We start from the raw sequence: 22,305 nt of genomic DNA, 5'->3' as shown, positions 1-22,305 counted from the left end.
TGGTTATATACACCGATTTGAGACATGAAATAAATATGCTTTTGAACTAGAAGCGACTTGGTGAGGATATTCGTAACTTATTCATCTGTTTTACAATACTTTATTGTTATGACTCCACTTGCTACAAGATCCCAAATGAAATGATAGCGTATCTCTATATGCTTCGTTCTTTCATAAAATGTTGGATTCTTCGTCATTGCCATTGTGGCTTTGTTGTCACAAAATATTTCTGTTGCTTCTTTTTGTTCTTGATGAAGATCTTCAAGAAATCTTCTAAGCCATATTGCTTGATAAGCTGTTGATGTTGCGGCTACATATTCTGCTTCTGATGTCGATAACGTAGTTGTTGCTTGCTTTTTTGAACCCCAAGATATAGCTCTTGATTCGAGGCTAAAAATATTGAATGAAGTACTTTTTCTATCATCTAAAGCTCCTGCTCAATCACTATCAGTGAAACTAAATAATTTACATTTAAAATTATGAGAATACCAAATACCATAATCTGTAGTTCCAGCAATATAATGTAGAATTCATTTAACAGCTCTGAGATGATGTTTGCTTGGGCTATACATAAACCTGGATACTACACCAACAGAGAAGGTAATATCTGGTCAAGTATGAGTTAGATAAATCAAACCTCCAACCAAACTTCTGTAATATCTTGCATTTGTCATACATGTACCATCTTCAAGTTTTAATTTCTTATTTACATTCATGGGTGTTGCTGCAGCTTTGCAATTAATCATATTAGATTTTTTGAGTAGATCTATTGCATACTTTATTTGTGAAATAAAAATTACATCTGATCCTTGCTTCACTTCAAACCTAAGAAAATAATGTAGTATACCTAGATCTGACATTTCAAACTTATTCATCATACACTTTTTAAATTCTACCATAAAAGAGTTAGATGAATCCATATATATAATATCATTAACATAGAGGCAAACCATTAGAATATTTTATTCACTTTCCTTCTTTATATAAAGAGTAGGTTCATTATTGCTCATCTTAAATCTATTTTGAAGAAAATAATAATCAATTTTACTGAACCATGCCCTTGGAGCTTGTTTAAGCCCATAAAGAGCTTTCTTTTGTTTATACACCATTTTTTCATGTCCTTTAACCAAAAAACCTCGGGTTGAGTAACAAAAACCTCTTCGTGTAAATCTCTATTTAAAAACATAGATTTCACATCAAATTGATAAACATGCCAACTCAAGTGAGTAGCTAAAGCCAAGAAAGTTCTCACGATTTCGAATCTAGCAACCGGAGAAAAAGTATCATCAAAATCAATATGTTGTGAATATCCTTTTGCTATAAGCTGAGCCTTATGCTTTTAGATACTTTCATCTACATTAAGCTTTGTTTTGAACATCCATTTTAATCTAATAGCTTTCTTTTCTTTCGGTAGATCCATTAGCTCCAAAGTTTTATTCTTCATAATTGACTTAATTTTCTCCTTCATTGCTTTTCGTCATTCCTCTTTTTCAACTACTTCATCAAAAGTTATAGGATCTGAAATAAACAAAGCAAATGTTGAGTCATAAATTTCTGTTAGTGATCTGAAATTTCTTAGAGGGGTTTCATCTGAGGAATCAAAATTTGAAGTGTTACTAGGTGAGATTGACAATGAACTTGTTAGAGCAGGATCTGTCATTTGATTATGTGGAGTGTCTAATTCTGCTGGAATCTGAATTTGTGTTCCACCTTTATTGATCTCTCAATTCCAACTTGTCCTTTCATCAAACACAATATTTCTGTTAATAATAACTTTGCTACTAACAGGATTATATAATCGATATGCTTTTGATTGTAAGGAATAACCAATTAAGATGTATTTTTCAGATTTTTCATCAAGCTTGTCATGATTTTGTGAATTCACCAAAGTATACGCAATACAACTAAAAATTCTTAGATGGCTTATACTTGGTTTCATACCATACCAAGCCTTAAAAGGAGTTTGATTCATAACAACATTTGTTGGTGAAATATTCAACAAATAAACTGCTGTTACAACTACTTCTGCCCAAAACTGATTTGGAAGGTGTTTTTCTTTAAGCAAATTTCTTGATATTTCAACGATAGTCTGATTTTTACGTTTAGCTACACCATTTTGCTCTGGTGTATATGATGCTGTTAATTCTCTATGAATACCATTTTCTTCAAAAAAAAAACTAAACTCATTAGATAAAAATTCATCATCTCTATCTGTCCGAAGTGTCTTTATGTATCTACCATTTTGTCTTTCTACAAGTGCCTTGAATTTTCAAAAATTATCAAATGTTTCAGATTTCAGTTTCAGAAAATATACCCAACTCATGCGACTATAATCATCAGTAAACAATAGAAAATATTGACTTCCACCAAATGATTTTGTATTCATAGGTTCACATAAGTCAGCATTATTAATTCAGAACAATTAGATGCTCTCTATGCTTCTCCAACAGGAAATAGTTTTTTACTTTGTTTGTCATAAATGCATCCTTCACATACATCAAGTATATTAATTTTAAACAATCTGAAAATCATTTCTTTTTTATTTAACAATTTTAAACCCTTAATGTTAAGGTGTCCATATGTTAAATGCCATAAATTAGACTCATTCTTTTGAGTTGCAAGAAAAGCATGCTTTTCAATATTTGAAATATGAAGTGGAAACATCTTATTTTGCATCATGCAAATATTTACCATAATTAAACTAAATTTTTTTATCTTTAATAGTGCATGAACCATCATCAAATATAACTGAATATCCATCATCTATCAACTGTCTAACACTCAACAAGTTATGTGATAAAGTAGGAATAAAGAAACATTATCAAGGTATTTTACCTTCCCTTGATTTGTCTTCATCTCAATTGTTTCTTTTCCTTCCACTTATATTTGCTTTTTATCAACAACATAGAGACGGAAATTGAAAGCCTGAAGAAAGTTGCACAAGAAGCAAAAGGCAGTCCCCAGTCTCAACCATCTCGACTGAGACAATAGAGAAACTAAGGCAAGAAGTGGACAAGGAAATGTCAAATGCTTTTATTTCTATGGGTCTACAAGAGAAGCTGAAAACTCTTAAATTGGAAGTATCCAAATCTCCTGATACACCTAATGAAACAGTCAGTCCGACTTTAAAGGATAAAATAGAGAGATTGGTTCAGGAATTTAAACATAATTTATACCGCCCAGGATCTTTCATGGGACTAAAGCAGAAGCTTGATATGTTAGAAGAGATTCATAGGTTGCAGGAGAAAAGTGGGAAGGGCGAGAGACCGAAGAAAGCGATGGATGAGAAAACTCCAAGAGCAACTGAAGGTGAAGATGGAGGTGTTGAGAAAAGCACGTGAGGCGGCAAAGGGAGAGCAGTTGGATGAAGATCAGATTGAGAAAGCATAGAAGGCCAAGAATGAGCTGAAGGAAATGTTAAAATATGTGAAACTAGAGGTGGTGGTGATGAGTAACAAAACAGTGCCAACAGCTCTACCAGGGTTAGAGGTTGTTGAGAATTGATTCAGGGTAGTTATCTAGGTAGTTACTATGTTCTATGTAGTTTTAGGCATGTTTCAAGAAGTGACTCATGATCTAGAAGTTATAGGGTAGTTCCTATAACTTACTCAATCACTAGGTCCTACAAATAGGACCATAGTTCATAAAGCAAGACAGAATCAGAAAACACTTGGGAATATCTTGGAAGTGTTCTATGTCAATCATCTTGTTTTAATTACTACATCGATTTTCTTGATCGAAAAGATTCTTTTTAATTGCATCGTAGTATTATGTTTTTATCGTTTTCTTGCTCCTCCATCATCAACATTTGTGGTATCAAAGCTTAGTTTCAATCTGAACTGGGTATTATGACTTTCAATGGTAATTCCATGTCGTAATCCTTTATTCTCATCTTCTCGGACAAATGCTATGAATTTTGGAGTATCAAGATGAAGACTCTGTTCAAGTTAAGATCTTTGGGACTTAATAGAGAATGGATACGCAGATCTAAATAAAGAAATCAAGCTGAGGGGAAATAGAAAGAAGGACTCAAAGGCATTGTTCTTCATTCAATAAGCTGTACATGAGATAATCTTCTCAAGAATTACAGCAGCGACAACCTCAAAGTAATCTTGGTTGATATTTCAAAATAAATTTCAAGGCTCATCAAGGGTGATTATGGTAAAACTTCAAACCATTCGTCGTGAGTTTGAAATTTTGTTCATGAAAAGCAATGAATAAATGCAAGATTTTCTTTCTCGAGTGACTGAAATTGTTAGTCAAATGAAATCTTATGGTGAACATCTTCCTGATCATATAATTGTTGCAAAAGTTTTGAGAAGTTTAACTTCGAAATTTGATCATATTGTTGTCGCAATTGAGGAGTCAAAAGATTTATCTATATTTTCATTTGATGAACTAATGGGTTCCTTGCAAGCACATGAAGCAAGATTAAACAGGTCATTTGAGAAAAGTGAAGAAAAAATATTTCAGGTTAAGGGGGAGTCTTCTATTTCAAAATAAGACAAAAAATCAGTAGGAAAAGGAAGATGACACTTTGATAGACATGATGAACAAAGGCAATCAAATTATGATAAAAAAATTACAAGAGTGGAATTCAATGTCATTATTGTAAAAAGTTTGATCACATGAAGACAGATTGCTGGAAAAGAGCAAGCTATGTGGAGGAAAATGAAGGAAATAGTAAGTTGTTTATGACTTATTCACAAATTAATGATATCTCAAATGATATTTGATTTCTAGATAGTGGATGTTCTAATCATATATTAGGCATAAGATCAATGTTTAGAGATATTGATGAAACTCATAAGTTGAAAGTTAGACTTGGAGATAAAAAGCAAATCCAAGTGGAAAGAAAAGGAACAATTGAGGTGAAGACAAATCAAGAGAAGATAAAATACCTTGATAATATTTTCTTTGTTCCTACTTTATCGCATAACTTGTTGAATGTTGGACAGTTGATAGATGATGGATATTCAGTTATATTTGATGATGGTTCATGCACTATTAAAGATAAAAAATTTGGTTTAATTACGGTAAATGTTTGCACGACGTAAAATAAGATGTTTCCACTTGATGTTTCAAATATTAAAAAGTATGCTCTTATTACAACTTAAAAGAATGAGTCTAATTTATGGCATTTAAGATATGGACACCTTAACATTAAGGGTTTAAGGTTGTTAAATAAAAAAGGAATGATTTTCAAATTGTCTAAAATTAATACACTTGATGTATGTGAAGGATGCATTTATGACAAACAAAGTAAAAAATCATTTCCTGTTGGAAAAACATGGAGAGCATCTAATTGTTTTGAATTGATAATGCTGACTTATGTGAACCTATGAATACAAAATCATTTGATGGAAGTCAATATTTTCTATTGTTTACTGATGATTATAATCGTATGAGTTGGGTATATTTTCTGAAATTAAAATCTGAAACATTTGATAATTTTCAAAAATTCAAGGCACTTGTAGAAAGGTAAAGTAGTAGATACATAAAGACACTTCGGACGGATAGAGGTGGTGAATTTTTATCTAATGAGTTTAGTTTTTTGTGTGAAGAAAATGGTATTCATAGAGAATTGACAGCACCATATACACCGTAGCAAAATGGTATAGTTGAACGTAAAAATTGTACTGTCGTTGAAATAGCAAAAAATTTGTTTAAAGAAAAACACTTTCCAAATCAGTTTTGGGCAGAAGTAGTTGCAACAGCAGTTTATTTGTTGAATATTTCACTAACAAATGTTGTTATGAATCAAACTCCTTTTTAGGCTTGGTATGGTATGAAACCAAGTGTAAGTCATCTAAGAATTTTTAGTTGTATTGCGTATGCTTTGGTGAATTCACAAAATCATCACAACCTTGATGAAAAATCTGAAAAATGCATCTTAATTGGTTATTCCTTACAATCAAAAGTATATCGATTATATAATCCTGTTAGTGGCAAAGTTATTATTAACAGAAATATTATGTTTGATGAAAGGGCAAGTTGGAATTGGGAGATCAATAAAGGTGGAACACAAATTCAGATTCTAGCAGAACTAGGCACTCCACAGAATCAAATGACAGATCCTGCTCTAACAAGTTCATCGTCAATCTCACCTAGTAACACTTCAAATTTTGATTCCTCAGATGAAACCCCTCTAAGAAATTTCAGATCACTAACAGAAATTTATGACTCAACATTTGCTTTGTTTATTTCAGATCCTATAACTTTTGATGAAGTAGTTGAAAAAGAGGAATGACGAAAAGTAATGAAGGAGGAAATTAAGTCAATTGTGAAGAATGAAACTTTGGAGCTAATGGATCTTCCGAAAGAAAAGAAAGCTATTGGATTAAAATGGGTGTTCAAAATAAAATTTAATGCAGATGGAAGTATCCAAAAGCATAAGGCTAGGCTTATAGCAAAAGGATATTCACAGTAATAAGGTATTGATTTTGATGATACTTTTTCTCCAATTGCTAGATTCGAAACCATAAGAACTTTCTTAGCTTTAGCTGCTCACTTGAGTTGGTTTGTTTATTAATTTTATGTGATATCTGTGTTTTTAAATAGAGATTTACACTAAGAGGTTTTTATTACTCAACCCGAAGGTTTTTTAGTTAAAAGACATGAAGAAAATGTGTATAAGCTAAGGAAAGCTCTTTATGGGCTTAAACAAGCTCCAAAGGCATGGTATAATAAAATTGATTATTATTTTTTTTTTAATGGATTTAAGAGAAACAATAATGATCATACTCTTATGTAAAGAAAGAAGGTGAACAAAATATTCTAATGGTTTGCCTCTATATTGATGATATTATATGGATTTATCTAACTCTTTTGTGGCAGAATTTAAAAAGTGTACGATGAATAAGTTTGAAATGTCAGATCTAGGTTTACTATATTATTTTCTTAGGTTGGAAGTGAAGCAAGGATCAGATGTAACTTTTATTTCACAAAGAAAGTATACAATCTATCTATTCAAAAAATCTAATAAGATTAATTGCAAAGTTATAGTAACACCCATGAATATAAATGAGAAATTGAAACTTGAAGATGATACATGTTTGACAAATGCAAGGTATTACAGAAGTTTGGTTGGAGGTTTGATTTATCTAACTCATACTCGACTAGATATTACCTTCTCTATTGGTGTAGTATCCAGGTTTGTGCATAGCCCAAGCAAACATCATCTCGAGTTGTTAAAAGAATTCTACGTTATATTGTTGGAACTACAGATTATGATATTTAGTATTCTCATAATTTTAAATATAAATTATTTGGTTTCACTGATAGTGATTGGGCGGGAGTTTTAGATAATAGAAAGATTATTTCATGTAATATTTTTAGCCTTGGATCAGGAGCTATATCTTGGGGTTCAAAAAAGTAAGCAACAACTACGTTATCGACATCAGAAGCAGAATATGTAGTCGTAACATCAGTAGCTTATCAAGCAATATGGCTCAGAAGATTTCTTGAAGATCTTCATCAAGAATAAAAAGAAACAACAGAAATATTTTGTGACAACAAAGTCACAATTGCAATGACAAAGAATCTAACATTTTATGAAAGAACGAAGCATATAGAGATACGCTATTATTTCATCCGGGATCTTGTAGCAAGTGGAGTCATAGCAATAAAGTATTGTGGAACAGATGAACAAGTTGTAGATATCCTCACCAAGTTGCTTCTAGTTCAAAAGCATATTTATTTCATGTCACAAATCGGTGTATGTAACTATGAATCAAGGGAGAGTGTTGAAAATTGATTCATGGTAGTTATCTAGGTAGTTACTATGTGCTAGATAGTTTTAGACATGTTTCAAGAAGTGACCCATGATCTAGAAGTTATAGGGTAGTTCCTATAACTTACTCAATCATGAATGATATGGTAGAATAAGGTAGTTACCACTAGGTCCTATAAATAGGACCATAGTTTATGAAGCAAGACAAAATCAAAAACACTTGGGAATATCTTGTAAGTGTTATTTGTCAATCCTCTTGTTTTAAATGCTATGTCGGTTCAGTTTTTTTGATCGAAAAGATTTTTTTTAATTGCATCATAATATTCTGTTTTTATAGTTTCCTTGCTCCTCCATCCCCAACAGAGGTGGAGTTAACGAAAGCAAATGCAGTGGTACGGAAGGAAATAGAGAAGGCAGTAGAGAAAGCAGGTTTAGCATGGAAGATAGAGGAACTGAAGGGAGAGATCGCAAATGGTTCAGACGGAGAAAAGGTAAAGAAATTGAGAAGGGAGATAAGGATGAAATTGCTGTTGTCATCCGCTTGATGGACCTGAAAGAAAAGGTCGAAGATACTTTGGGATTGCCCATACAAGAAACAGTTGGTGCCGGTAACAGTTGAAGTTGAGGCGGTTATTCATGCTAGACTTGTGTATAATGCCATCTAGCACATGTTTCAGGTAATTCAAGAGATTTATTCTTTCTTTCTTATTAGTTCATCAAAATAGTGGTGGGCATCTGTTTCTCTTGTTGGTGTCATCAGTGTTCTTTAATGTTTGATGCTTGAGGGATTGATAGAATAATTTTGCAGGAACAATAAAAGGTCTGATTTTGCGCTTTTATTGTCATTTATTTTGTTTTTTTTTTATTTTCAAATTACATGCCTTTTGACAGCACCGTCAGTTCTAAGCTCGGATGAAAAAGTGGAGAGTTCTAAGCTCGGATGAAATATGTATTTTACTGTTGTCGTCGTATGTGTTTTGATTGAGTTTTAATATCCCGTTAGTATAGAACTGGAATTGATTACACTTGTCGGTTAACAGTTCATGTGTGGACTTCCATCTTCTCTAAATGAAGTTTCTCATGCTTTGCGTCTGATTGATACTGCTTCATGTAGACGCGTTGCATATTTGGTTAGAAATGGGTTGTAAAAGTGCTTGGCAACACGCATCTACTTTGATTGCAATCAAAGCTAACAGATGTTTCAAGAATACAGGTGGAGGGAACATTAAACTCGGTCACACAAACACGCTGGGTCACAACACACCTGAATGCTTTCTCTGCGAAGCAAACACAAGCAAGAGAACACAGGAACAGGGAACAGATGCTTCTGGTGGGGAGTCTTCTCCATCCTTCTCTCAGACTCGTCAAGCGCCGAAGCAGCCGAAGCCCTTCTTCTTCGGAGGCTTGCCCGTGGCACGATACTTGGCAGCGGCTTCTTCCACCTTGAGGAGCTCTTCCCCACGCTTCGCCTCCACCATCGCTCGCTTCTCTTCTGCTGCTTTGTGGACCATGGCGATCTTGTTCTTTATTTTCTCCTTCGTTTCTGCCTTCTTGTTCTCAAGATTTTGCTGCTCACACATTTTGAATCAATTGTCACACGAGTTGGAGATGCAGGGCGAGTACCGAGTCAAATACTCAAAACACCAAGGAAAGGAGATATACCTCGATCTTTTGCAGCTGTGATTGCAGAGATGCCTTCTTCGAGTTCTCCCATGAAGTGATAGATGACTTCTTCTTTTGAGCTCTGTTTCGACATTCCAATGATGTCGATTAACCAAAGATAGATAAGACGGAGAGACTTTCGAAGAGTCTATAATAACAGCAGGTGACCTTTTTTAAGTGACCCAGCTTTTGACTATGATGCTATTTACATGTATGTGTTGTTTCAGAAACAAGCAAGCCAAGCCATAGAACATGAGAATAGCCATCAGAAAACTTAGATGGACTGCAGAGCATTCATGTTGATTTTGTGTGTGAATTGAATATGTTCCGAACTGTTGTTTAAAGCTAGATGATTGGTTCCATGTTTTATGGTGGACTTGCAGAGCAACTGCTAATTGGGTTTCTTCAGTAAGCATCTTTCTCACATAAGTGAAGGGTTTTGAGTGATATATATATATATATATATATATATATATATATATATATATATATATATATATATATATATATATATATATATATATATGATGGATGCATGTCTCGGCTGTTGGTGTACACTGCCCATTTAATGTACTTTCTCAAACTTAACCCTATGAGAAGGAAGCAAATCTCCCGAGAGATGTAAGAAATAAGATATCCAACGAACAAGTAGAAGAGGAAGGCATTCTGTGGAGGACCGGTATCTTACTTGTTATCAGCTTTGGTCTTTTCGCTGTCCTCCCATGCCTTGATGAAGGACAGATTCTTTTCAGACTCAACCCGTGCCAGTTCAAGATCTTGAGATGCAACCACAAGAAGCTTCTTCTCATCATTCATTATATGTAGACAAAAGGAACCGCATTTTAACGTGTTATTCGATTCTCACCTCTATCCGAAGGCTTCCTCGAGCTTTTCTGGTGTGAAGGAGACTCTGAACTCCGCCAAGCCACGAAGAACAGTGAAAAGTCATAAGAAGAGGACCATTGCAAGCCCCAATTACACAGACAAGAATACCACAACGACTAAAGCAGAGTTCTTACTCTCCACGAGGGCCACCTCCGTCGAACTCTCCACCTTCTCCGCCGCCGCCGGAGTCAACTGTACCTCGTTTTTCATCTCTCTCTCTCTCTCTCTCTCTCTCTGATTCGTGTCACAAACTGCACCCGAGATTGCAGAGGAAGGTGGTCGTATTATATATGCAGTGGCTGTGGGAGCAAAGGACGCGGCGATTCTTCCACTGGAGTGTCCACAGAAGCTCATATGCAGGATCATATCCTGCCGTCCGTGCTCTGTTGACGCCCATCCGTCCGTTCTTTTGGTGGTGTCAGATGCCGGCGTCGGTCCTTGCAATTGTTCTCTTACTTCAAACTTACCTGCCCCGCTATTGGCGATAAACAAGGTATCGTTTGTGGGTCCCGCTCTGCTTCTAATTAAAAGACGGGTATTTCGGATCCGCCATCAAAAGGCCACGAAGACAGCTGCTCGAGGAATATGTTCAACAGCTGTAAGGTGTAAGGTGTCCTCGCGGGGGTTGTCGGCGTAATCCGATTCCTTCGTGGTGGATAACACATCAGTGTGATGCACGTGCCGTAAGTCAGCTACCGGCGAAACTAATATCTCACCCGTCCAAAGAATCTATAACGTCGCACACCTCAACGATCGTGATGCAGGATGAGGATCAAGGAACGGTCGAGATGCAAGAGCCGAAGGAATCCAGTTCTCCATGAACTGGAGAGGATGATTCATTTAATGCTGCATTGTTTGCTGTCAGATACTACATTAGGGCTTGTGGAGGTCACTTTCAGGCTTACAAGAATAAGGAGAAGAAGAACAATAGTAATAAGAAAAGAAAAAGGTTCATATTGCCTACTCCTTTGCCAAGAATATGATGCTTGACTAACATCTCAACCACTGCTGTCATTTTTATGCGAAGACCAATCATTTGCTTTCGGAATGATATGATTTCGGATGGATTCTAATCAATACATAAATCAAATCTCTGTTGCTCCTTTTAAGGTTGAGTTAAAAGTACTGTTTATGATAACTTTGGCCTACCATAAATGTTCTCCCCCCCCCCCCCCCCTCCTTTTTTTTCTTCTCTCAAAGGTAATTGAAGAGAATAAAAATTTATTTACCATTAAAAATAAAGATTTTTATTATTTAAAATTGATGAAATCTTGAAAAAAAATTACGGATGAAATATCATCGCTAAACAAACATTTAAGGCATTGGCGTTTATTCGATGAGATTTTATTCTCTCTAACCTGAAATAAATGAGTGGTGATAGATATCCCATATCGTCAAATATAAAAAATTATCAGATTACATTTTAAGCTCGTTTCTAACTCAATAATTGGTTTGATTTATCACCATGTTAATATATAATTTATTGGATAAGGCATCTCAGTTACTCTTCGATAGAATGGATTTGAGATAATATACTGCTCCTTTTAGTACATTAATTTTCTTTGATGGTACACACAATCATATTTTCATGGAACTAATCATGGATTCAATTTATTACATAAAATTAATTTCTGAACTATATAATTACGGATTTTCCTATAATTTAAATAATGACAATAGCATCTTTTGTTCATTACCTTTTTTTCCTTAACATAGTTTTTTTTTTATTTTGTTTGAAATATGCAATAATTCAACTTGATGATTAGCATAATAGTGCTTAGTGATTAGTAAGTACATCACCACTTTAACTTTTTTTTGCTTTGTAATATCGATAGAATCATATCTAAAGGTTAGTAGTGGGATCAGATATATCTTATTATCTTTGTTCTTTGTTCCTTCCAAACTGGTCCACATTATTGCTAATAATTGATGGAGGCATCTCCTCACTGATAATTGTGGGCCAATATCATCTTAAAGCCGCGTTGCCATCGAAAGAGTGCACCATATTTTTCTCCTTTTTTTTTTTGTTTCCATTTCGCAATAATAATCTATCAAGAAACAAAAGTTTGAGATCTTACAATTATATAAAGATCATTTGAATGGCGGATATGATTTTTAGGAATGTAGAAACCAAGTATGTATAATCGGTTTTTACATTGTTGAGCCAAATTTGTCGTCCTAAGTAAATGGGTTCAAGATTTCCCATCATAATCTATTTATCTGATGTTTTTTTCTTTAGATCCTTTTGGGTTTAGAATTAATGAATTTGCATGGTTGAAAACCTATATTTTAAATGTTATTGACTCTTAATTTTGTCTAAAATTCTATTTGCTAATTATATTGTTTTGATTTCATTAAAAAATTGGTTTTCCTTGCAGTGAAAAATGGATTCTTTCTTGACTTTTTCTGTTTTCCATGCAAAAGAATTCTATTCTTTCTCTCTCGCTTGTTGGAAGATACCTTTTCTTTTCCCACGTTTTGCTTGCAACACACAATAATCAACATAATCTTGGCGTTTGCAAAGATTAGGTTTGGGATTCGTTAACTCACCATGTTTATTATTGATCAGAATTCTGAACAGCTCATAAGGTGATTCTGGTTTCATGGTTTTGCAAGCCAATTATCCTAAACCTCTTTATGTTTTACATCTATTTCATCAATTTGTATAAAACTAAAGTTAATTACATATTATCCCATATACTTTGTTCCTATCAACATTATAATTTTTGTACTTAAAAAATTTATATTCGAATATCTATAATTCTGAAAAATAAAATAAATAATCTTATTTGTCAGTTGTATTGATGGAAAACAAAATACGTCGAATCGATATGAAAGTAATGAAAAAAAGATAATTTTAATATCTCTTTCGTTTTCAGTAATTTTATCTAAAAAAATAATAATTTCAACATCCCACGTGTTTCACTTTTTTATCTTTTTTATCCATCATTTTTATATTAATCCATATACGGTATTATGTATTGTATTTTTCATTAATAGAGGTAACGATGTTAGGACAAATATGATTATTTATTTTATTTTTAAAACTATAGATATTCTAATATAAATTTTTTAAATACAAAGATTACGATGTTAATATGATCCAAGTATAGAGAATAATACGTAATTAGCCCAAAAATATATAACCTTGTTAGTCTTAGAAAATCTGAAAAAAACGATTCTATACTGGAATCCCTAGGACACAGACCTGTACTCTTTCTTGTGATCATCCGTGAAAGTGCTGCTTAGGATCCAACCACAATATTAAATGAGATTTTTAATTATGATGCTTATTACATTGTTGGAAGAAAATTTAACTGTGCTACACGTTTTATAGTTAATAACCTAAGAAATGATGATGTTATAGATTGATCGCCCGCTGTGTTGAGGAGACTGGAAGCAAATTTTTGGATCCAACGTTGATTCCTGTCACGAATCTTAGCATCGGCATATAGTTGACTCCAAGAGATTTGACACAACACTATGTTCAGGAATGTGCGCCTTACATGCATTATTTGACTGACGAGGATTGAAGGGATTGATTGACGAGGTGAGGTGAAATGACAAGGGAAAGACGTCAGCGTCCTCGTCCATGGTTTCTCGCTACTGAGCTCTGCCTACCGCCAGCGGCTTCAAGTGCTTCTTTCTTAATTAGCCACCACATGATGATGACCAGAACAATGGTTTCATATGTTAGATGTATACCCACCGTCTGCCCATCGGCGATAGAGGAAGACGTCAGCACAGCAGCCACGGTTGCCGACTGGTTTCGGAGAGGCCTCCAATCCTTGCTCCGCAGTGGCGTTCTGCAGCTCGCCTCGGGCAGGGCACAGCCGAGGTGGCCATACGGCCTTCTCGCTAGCTCTTGGATATTCCCGAGGACGCCATGAGGAATTGTCATTGTCTTCCTGAAAGCTTACTTACTTGGGCGGTGAGGAAGGGGCTCTCCAAGCCATCGTCGAGAATCCTAGACTTGCGCAGACGACGCTTGACCCGGTTCCTTATCGCCAGAATTCCGTCCCGAAAACTCATCATCAGAATAATATAATAATATAAAGTATATTACCCGCTAAAAATAATATAATATAAGCTTTAGTAGAGAACGTTGCTTTCTTGTCGAAGAATAATATAATATAATATAAGTATATTACCCGCTAAAAATAATATAATATAAGCTTTAGTAGAGAACGTTGCTTTCTTGTCGAAGAATAATATAATATAATATAAGTATATTACCCGCTAAAAAGCGACACAATTAGTCGACCTTCCCTTCCCAAGTTAACTAGCCCATGAACTGAGTTATCATAGACTCCCTTAATTACGTTGGAAGTAAACTTGGTTGACCTTTGACCAACCGTAGATATCACTATGAAGAAGATTTCATAGGTGCCACGGCACCCGCATACGGTCATTTACAAAAAAGTGATCCATTCAAAGGGAAGAAACTGTCGATATGACTTTTACCCTACAAACAAAAAAAAAAAAAAAAAGCCAACTGCAGCGATACCGGAGTGCCTAGAGTCGAGTCATCTTCGGTTACCTGCAGAGGCGGAACCAGCCATCTTCGGTCCTTGATCTGTGGGTTCCAAGAACGGGCACGTAAGCTGCAGTTGAATTCTGAAAGAGAACGGTGGCCAGCTTCTCAGATTCTCGGGGGGTGGGCTCAAGGAGCAGCACCCACATTTCCAGCAACGCTTGGGGCATCGAGATCGTCAGCCGTCGATCGTCGGAGATGAGATGACGTCTCGGGATGCATACCTTGTGTAACCGCAGGCAGTGCACTCCAGCTGATTCATTTTAAAATAGAGAGATTAAAGCAACAAAAGAATGGTGCTTTTGGATCTAATTACAGGTCCCCGGCGAAAAATAAATATGTATATGCATTCTTAAATCGATAATGAATACAGAAATCAACTGAAAATTGACCCTAAATTTGCATCTAAAAAGCAAATAATTCAAGAGTGTAAGCTTCATTTTGGATCAAAAAGATTGCCAGATCCACTTTTGTTTCATCCCGTCAGAAGCAAAAAAGCATAGAGCAAAAGTGAAGGAAAAAACCAACGAATAACTAGTATACGGTCACTGACCAGATATCGGTCCCCATGGCCACCAGCGTGTATAATGTCCACAACACCTACTTTTTTCTCGGTGCACCGCGAACATCGAGCATCAGTCATCTGAGAGGCCGAACAAAGTAAAAACAGCTTAAAAGGTGAGACGATCAGTTCTTTACGAACTAATGGCCCGAGGATAATTTTTATACATCCAACTGTGCCTAAAACTTCACTTGAACTGGAAATCTTTGGTCACACTAGTTGTCTAATCTTTTAATGTGGATTAATTTCATATCCTGAGTCTCTCTCGAATAATTTTGTATGCCAAAGAAGTAGAAAATTATAAGAAAGTTTTACCTGCAAGTGTTTTGACGCTTCAGGTCTCGTTGGTGCCTTTTTTTCTGCAGTCAAACCATCCTGAAATGCTCAAGCAGCATTCAATAAACAGACATTACATATATGCACAACATTAACGACCAAAAGCAGTATGCATCACATGAAACATTTACAACAAAAATAATTTAGAAACAATTGTTTGGAAAAGACAAAAAAAAAAAAAAAAAAACCTTTAGTTCATTGGGAGACATGAACAAGATTTCCGTTGGGTCCAACTCTTTGTTCAGCAAACGTCTAGCTAAAACAGTGCTGTTCTGCAGAATTAGAAGAGCAGGTATAAACTATATTTTAAGCACAAAAGTTACGCTTTCTGAAATCATACTAAAAAGAAGGATAGGGAATTGCATAGCAGAAAAAAGCCAATCCCATGCAGGGTGGATAAATTTGTGGATCATTAACATGAAAGCAATACCAGCATAATGATAGGGACAAATCTGTCGTTCATTTTTTTAGTGGCAGGGTGTGGCCCGTTTGAGAAAAAACCACTCTTGTCCTGCCTATCCATACGTGTAAGTCCAAGCTCTGGTAGAACTTTCCAAAAACACTTGATGTTCAAAATAACTACATCAACTAGACAATACACATCTGACAGATGATATATGCATCTAAAAAATAGCTATTACTATGCTTAACCCAAGTAACTCTATAAGATGACTGTCTTCTCTTTTCTCCTCCAAGCTCCCATGAACAGAAACTGAAGCTCAAATAATTCTGCCTCTTGGCTGATTTTTAGCTGCAAACCTTAAAAAACATTATTAAGCAAGAGATACCGAGGAAAACAGATTCTGTAACACATCCGGAATTTTCTGAAGATCAATTTAGTGACCGCTCTTTGTAAAGGCTAGTCAGAAAATTCTTGAGAAAAAAAGGTAACGAAATCACACATTTATGGCTGAATCACAATAGCTCAAGTACAAGATATGAATACACGTAGACACATATATGTATATATACAGACTCTACATCGCAAGGAACATAGAAAGAAGGCTTTAAAAATTGGCTAATTCAAATTGGAATTTACCATAGCATTCCAAGATACTCCACAGTATCTGGTGGATATGATACGCTTCATAGGCTCAAGACTAATTGGCAGGCCAATTGGTATGATGATCCAAGTTTTATTCTTTTCCTAGTGGTGAGATGAGCCCTTGAGTGCCTCTCCAACAATGCAGATGAGGCGAGTAATTCTCATTATTTTTATTTTTTTTTCTAAATTGTACTTTAAATTGTTTCTTTCATCTCATTTGCAACTTAAACCTCAGATATGATTGCTCAAGCCAGTCGATCCCGGTCCAAACTTATCTGACAATGGAATAGCTTCAAGAAAGTAGCAACATAAGTATGGTATTAGACAGTGCCACAAAACATATTTGAAGAGATGTTTCTAAAGCGGGCCAAACGTGATAAAAAGCATAAACAATGTTTATGCTATTATGCATAGCATATCAGCCACATAACTGTTCTTTAGTGTTTGTGTAACACCAAGACTATGGTAAAAATTAAAGCAAAACAAGATGAAAATTTTCTATACCTTGAGATTAAAATCTAATTGTCTCATTTTCTGATTATATTTCTGGAAGTCAGAACAAAGGGCTTCATATGTAACTCTCTCGAGTGCAGTTATAGCCTGGACAGCTGAATCTGGCCAAGAAATGCTTTCTCCAGTCTATAGAACAATAAATGGATATGAGGAAAATTCCAAATCAGAAATTTTGAAATTTTAGGTTCATAGTTTGATAAATTTATGGTGTATAAACAACTCTAAGTTTAAAAAGAAAAAATCATTGATCCAGGCTACATTATAATGATAAAAGAATGCTGTGCTCCAAGCATTAATTACAACAAAATAAATAGAAGATTATAATATCTGCAAGTTACGGACAACTGAAGTCTCTCATGTTAGTGCATGTCATACTACAAATAAGCACCATGTTTGTATCCAATCTTTGCAACCAACACCTAGTTTCTGTACCTACGATAAATTCATGAGTTGTTATACAAAACTAGCATAACAGATCCAACTGCTAATTAGAAATTTAAAATTAATTGAACTGTTTTCATAGAGTATGACTGGCAAAATCTAGTAACACTTACGTCGGAGCTATTTTTGTTGGATCCCATAGTAGTTCCTGATCCACCATTACCATTCATGACAGCCAACCCAGAATTTTTTGAAAAATATGCTACTTTAATTCCTTGTAGAAGTTTATCCAACCACTTGTCACGGTATGAATTACCAGTCAATGCTTTGCATTTTGCTAAAATGGTTTTGCACTCTGAACCGTGACTTGTACAACTTCCTGGTGTTTCTGCTCTTATCCGATTCTCAGTTTTTGTTGCATCATCAGATCTTGAGACATCAATGGGGTCCATGCCCTTTCTTCTGAAAATCCGCCTATTTGCTAACTGATCAGAATGATCAAGTGGAACAGGTGCGGAAGCAGAAGTTTCTTCAAGCTCAACATCTGATAGCTCCCCTAGGCACTCTCGTGTCTTCTGAACAAGGAGATCTATCTCATGTTGTTTAGTGCCCTCATAGTCTTTGGTAGTCAACTTCCAGAGCTTTTTCTCAACAGTGTCATAGACATTTTGCACTATAAAACCTGGAAATTGTTGACGAAGTGGCCACTTCTTGTTCAAAGGAACAAAATGAACGACACATTTGTGCATCACAGATTCCGCTGGCACCTCATCAAGATGGAAACTGTAAAAGAGTTCCCTGTGATCATGTGCTTTCCAATGTCCACCTCCTTTTTTCACTGCCTCTTCAGGACGGTAAAACCACTGGCCGGTGACCCATACGTTGCCATCTACATCTTGTGCAATGTCCTGTTTTTTGTTTTTGAAAGAAAAGAAGCCCACTTCATTAGCTTCACATTACGGGAGGAGGGAGTTCAAAATTAGCGAGTGACACAAAACTGGGAGCTTCAGCTTCCCATATGGAGATAATATCCCCCACCATGGTAAGCAAGCTAACTGCTGAGAAATTTTCCTGTGTGATGTCCTCTTAGTAAGACTGCAAGATAGAAGAAAGAATAAAGATTGCACATGTAACATTCCATGACCTTGACCACGAATTTCTTGGGTTTACTGTGCCACAGAAACACAGATGCAAGCTGATGCTATTAGGGGGAAACAGATGCATACATGTGTAATTATAATATATGGATTTATATACAAAAGAAAAGAATCATATTCAGATAGGTAGCATAATCAATCAGACATCACGATTATAGAAATATTAATTATAAATGACCTCAAGAAACAGTTCAGCAATACGACATTGGCCACAAGCTAGAATATGACAGCAACTACATGCCTCAAAACAAGTAACAAATAGCACAACACGGCCCTAAAATCAAAATTATGTAAATCATTTTTCACAAATTAAAAAGTATTTTTTTGGTATTCAAGCATCCATTTGACACTCCTTTTCAGGCATCAACATAATTACAATAAGGAACTGTAATATGATGATATTGGCGTACTTTATAATGTATCACCATGTGATCCTTATTAACATTTGTTCCATCTTTATAGAATTATATAAGATACAAAAGCTGCAAATTGGGAATGTGATAGGCATATTAGTCTAATTAAGTTACACAACAATAATCTAAGAGTCGTGCTTATAAGAACAAAAATAATCAAGTTATGGCAATCTGTAACCACACAAATTATCATTTCCCAACTGATAGGTTTATCACCTACTATCCAGTACCTTTTTTTTTTTCAAGTAAAAGGGTATCCTCTAAAGAAAGAGAGGAATGAGGTAGGGGATGAAAGAGACAAAGTCAAGAGAAGAAAGAGACGTAAAGTTACAATCATCGTATTCGTAGACATCTAAAGCTAAAGTTCCATGTAATCCAACTACAATTTAAGGAAATAAAATATACCAACATAGTCCCCACTGGGGCTGCTGCACTACATCTACCTGGCCCCTATCAACAGGAGCTAGAAGCTGACCAAAAGGGGAAAGCAGCACACCTAAGGACTGAACTCCCCTTGCCATGGGCACCACAAGTTCACCATCTCCTTTTTGGAAAGGGATTCTTCGAAACCTTAACCTCGCCTTCCATCTCCTTCTAAGTTGATCAGAAGTCCTCCTTGGCGACTTTAGGTGAATTTCATAGCCCAATCTTAACCCAGGCTGAAGCCCATCAGTTGACTAGTCAAACATTGATAAAGACTCATCAAATGAATACAAGTTGACAGGTGATAGAGGAGCTCATGTAGCATCTCAGACCCCTCCACTTGGTTGCCCAAGAAAAATAGGCTTCCCATGATACAAACTATAAGGATGAACATGTGCTTGGCTTAACCAGCCATTGATCTCCCTTAGAGGCCATATGATGGCTAGCTTAAGGCCTTGTACGTGTCGATGACGATCTGACAACAGAGGATGAGCACCTCCCGTCATCAAGAAGTTGCATGATAACGATCCGTACACCAGCCCCCACCCCCTCCCCTCCCCACCTTCTTCTTTCTCTCACCTTGATCTCCATGGAGGCGTTCACCATGGTAGTCACTAACATGGTATTCGAAGTCCCTCCTTGGCTGTCTGATTCTGTAGGTTGCGCCTTATGGAGGTAGTTGGATCCCTAACTTGGCCGACCATGGCTCCTCCTTGGCCAGCCGTCTAGCGACTAACAGCCTTTTTGCGATGCTGAAAATGATCTAACGATTGAGGATGAGTGCTTCTATCATCAAAATTTTCACAGTATCACTAAAACGCTTAGCCTATTGTATTAGATACCAAGCAATTTACAAGCAAAAAAATAATGTACCCTTCTAAAAAATTATGCAGCTTGGTGCCCAACCATTTTTTTTTTAACAAGTAATGGGTCTCAAGTTCAAGTCCATATTTGAGCGTCTGGGGCATTGTATAATGTGATGGTGCCCGACCAGTTCATTTTCGATGTTTGTACAAGGAAAAAGAAAAAAAGAGGTCAAGAAACTAGCTAACAGGAAGGAAAAGCAAAGCTCCAGAATGTAGCACTTAGAAAAAAGATATTAAAAGTTCCTCATGCATTTACAGCAGTTGCAAATTATAACTTTTTGAATGCGTTATCAGTAAAGGAAGATACCAAACTTCTACAGGAAACAATTATAAATCATACAAAAGCAACACACACAGATTTTTCATCAGAGCCCTTCATGCAGGAGAGTGCATGAACTAAGTTCTCAATTTCTCATGTGTTGAGTTTGCGTTTCAGCCTGTAACTTCACTTAAGTTCTTCATATATTTAGGAAAAAGGAAAATCGATATTTGAATTGTGTAAATCACCTTAATGATGGCGACATACGGCTTCGTCTTGTAATCCTCTGGTGTTAGCAAAACAGGATCCTCCTGCATCAATATCAAATAAAACCTCAAAAATTGCAATTAGGAGCAACTAAACTCTTGGAATACGGGTTTCGAATATCTTACGAGCTCGAAGACGTTTCCGTCGAACTCAAAAGATGAATAGTGCATCTTCTTGCTCCGCCCCTTCCCGGAAACCCTAAATACGTCGCCGATGGGCTTAGCGTTCCCCTGTCGCTCCATCGCCACCTCCTCCTCATCCTCCTCCTCCTCCTCCTCCAGCTCTTCGACGCGGGCGTCCTCCTCTCCTCCTCCACGCCCTCCGCCCCCACCGTCACCGCCCTTCTTGGACTCGCTAACGATCTCCCCCTCCTCCGCGTCCTCCTCGTCGACTCGAAGCTTCTTCTTCCACTTGTCCTTCCAGTCACCGTCGCCGTAGCGGTCGTTGTCCGCATCGTTTCGGCGACTCGGATCCTCGTCATCGTCGTCGGAGACATACGCGACCCGGCGCTTCCCCATCCCGATGACCACCACCGCACGGCAACGTGAAATCTGGGCGGGAGTGTGCGACGTATGGAGGGAACTCTTTTATGGAAAAGGAGCCTCTCGTTACGAAAATAACAAAACTGCCATGAGTTTGTTCCATCGTACGCGAATTCTTACTAGACAAGAGATTGCAACTCTCACATGGTAATGGTGGGTCTGAGACGGTCTTATGAGGGTGAAAAAGCGGGCTACTTATCGATGTGTACCTGTAAACGTGGGCTCCGACGGTGCAGAGTCGGTGAAGAGGTTTCACGCAATTGCCACTGCCACTACCACTACTATATCAAAGAAGAAGACTCCAGAAAGGAAATAAGGTCCATATAAGGAAGACAAATGCATACGAATATTGTTATTATTATCATCATCACTAATATTATCTGATGCTTTGATCGTAAATTCCAGAATCATAGAAATGAAGATATAAAAAATGTCACGGATATAAAACAATCGCAATCATTAGAGTTCCAACATCTTCTTCCGTTTGAAAGAAAGAAGGCGTAAGGGAGAAGGAAACGTATCTCCTTCCGTAGAATTTTGCGTTCGAGATCGCGCGCAGTTGTTTTAAACTCGACTTCAAGTAGGAGAAGGCAAAGCGGAGGGTTCCTTCGCAGCCGATCCGGAACCGCTCATCAGCCACACCGCTCGAGATAAGATTTTTCAAATATATTATTTTGTTGAAGAAAATCTTCTATTCTGTTGAGGAAAATCATTCTCTATATAAATAG

The 22,305-nt window shown here is 36.3% G+C and overlaps 2 protein-coding genes across 4 annotated transcripts; both read right to left on the bottom strand.

The window, feature by feature from the left end:
- Positions 1 to 8,874: 8,874 nt before the first annotated feature.
- On the bottom strand, positions 8,875 to 10,570 carry LOC103978259 (remorin). The gene is made up of 5 exons (XM_065099250.1): positions 10,414 to 10,570; positions 10,260 to 10,304; positions 10,083 to 10,170; positions 9,395 to 9,476; positions 8,875 to 9,300 (listed from the first exon to the last, which is right to left on the bottom strand). Exons 1-5 carry the CDS (start codon positions 10,487 to 10,489, stop codon positions 9,097 to 9,099), a joined length of 495 nt encoding a protein of 164 aa, XP_064955322.1. The 5' UTR covers positions 10,490 to 10,570; the 3' UTR covers positions 8,875 to 9,096.
- A 4,032-nt stretch (positions 10,571 to 14,602) lies between these two features.
- Positions 14,603 to 21,598, bottom strand: LOC135583560 (protein REPRESSOR OF VERNALIZATION 1-like). Of its 3 annotated transcripts, XM_065099245.1 has the most exons (8): positions 21,161 to 21,598; positions 21,017 to 21,079; positions 17,824 to 18,558; positions 17,261 to 17,395; positions 15,900 to 15,983; positions 15,691 to 15,750; positions 15,367 to 15,456; positions 14,603 to 15,066 (listed from the first exon to the last, which is right to left on the bottom strand). In XM_065099245.1, the coding sequence occupies exons 1-8, from the start codon at positions 21,551 to 21,553 to the stop codon at positions 14,992 to 14,994; spliced, it is 1,635 nt and encodes a 544-aa protein (XP_064955317.1). In that variant the 5' UTR covers positions 21,554 to 21,598; the 3' UTR covers positions 14,603 to 14,991. The 3 variants fall into 3 exon arrangements, with proteins under 3 accessions (XP_064955317.1, XP_064955318.1, XP_064955319.1); XM_065099246.1 differs by lacking the exon at positions 17,261 to 17,395; XM_065099247.1 differs by lacking the exons at positions 14,603 to 15,066; positions 15,367 to 15,456; positions 15,691 to 15,750 and having other exon boundaries at positions 15,900 to 17,046.
- Positions 21,599 to 22,305: the final 707 nt, after the last annotated feature.

This window comes from Musa acuminata, chromosome BXJ2-3 (genome assembly GCF_036884655.1).
Source record: "Musa acuminata AAA Group cultivar baxijiao chromosome BXJ2-3, Cavendish_Baxijiao_AAA, whole genome shotgun sequence".
Classification (NCBI taxonomy): domain Eukaryota; kingdom Viridiplantae; phylum Streptophyta; class Magnoliopsida; order Zingiberales; family Musaceae; genus Musa; species Musa acuminata.
This window is presented reverse-complemented; position numbering and strand designations above follow the sequence as displayed.

What these genes read in the sequence shown, in the direction of transcription:
- LOC135583560 (XM_065099245.1), bottom strand. Translation starts at nt 21,553, where the DNA reads ATGGGGAAGCGCCGGGTCGCGTATGTCTCCGACGACGATGACGAGGAT. An exon ending in ACGGAAACGTCTTCGAGCTC is followed by an intron (nt 21,080 to 21,160) that starts GTAAGATATTCG and finishes ATATTGATGCAG; the next exon opens with GAGGATCCTGTTTTGCTAAC. An exon ending in TGTCTCCCAATGAACTAAAG is followed by an intron (nt 15,751 to 15,899) that starts GTTTTTTTTTTT and finishes TGAGCATTTCAG; the next exon opens with GATGGTTTGACTGCAGAAAA.
- LOC103978259 (XM_065099250.1), bottom strand. Translation starts at nt 10,489, where the DNA reads ATGAAAAACGAGGTACAGTTGACTCCGGCGGCGGCGGAGAAGGTGGAG. An exon ending in GGAGGTGGCCCTCGTGGAGA is followed by an intron (nt 10,305 to 10,413) that starts GTAAGAACTCTG and finishes GGCGGAGTTCAG; the next exon opens with AGTCTCCTTCACACCAGAAA. An exon ending in GAGGAAGCCTTCGGATAGAG is followed by an intron (nt 10,171 to 10,259) that starts GTGAGAATCGAA and finishes TTGCATCTCAAG; the next exon opens with ATCTTGAACTGGCACGGGTT.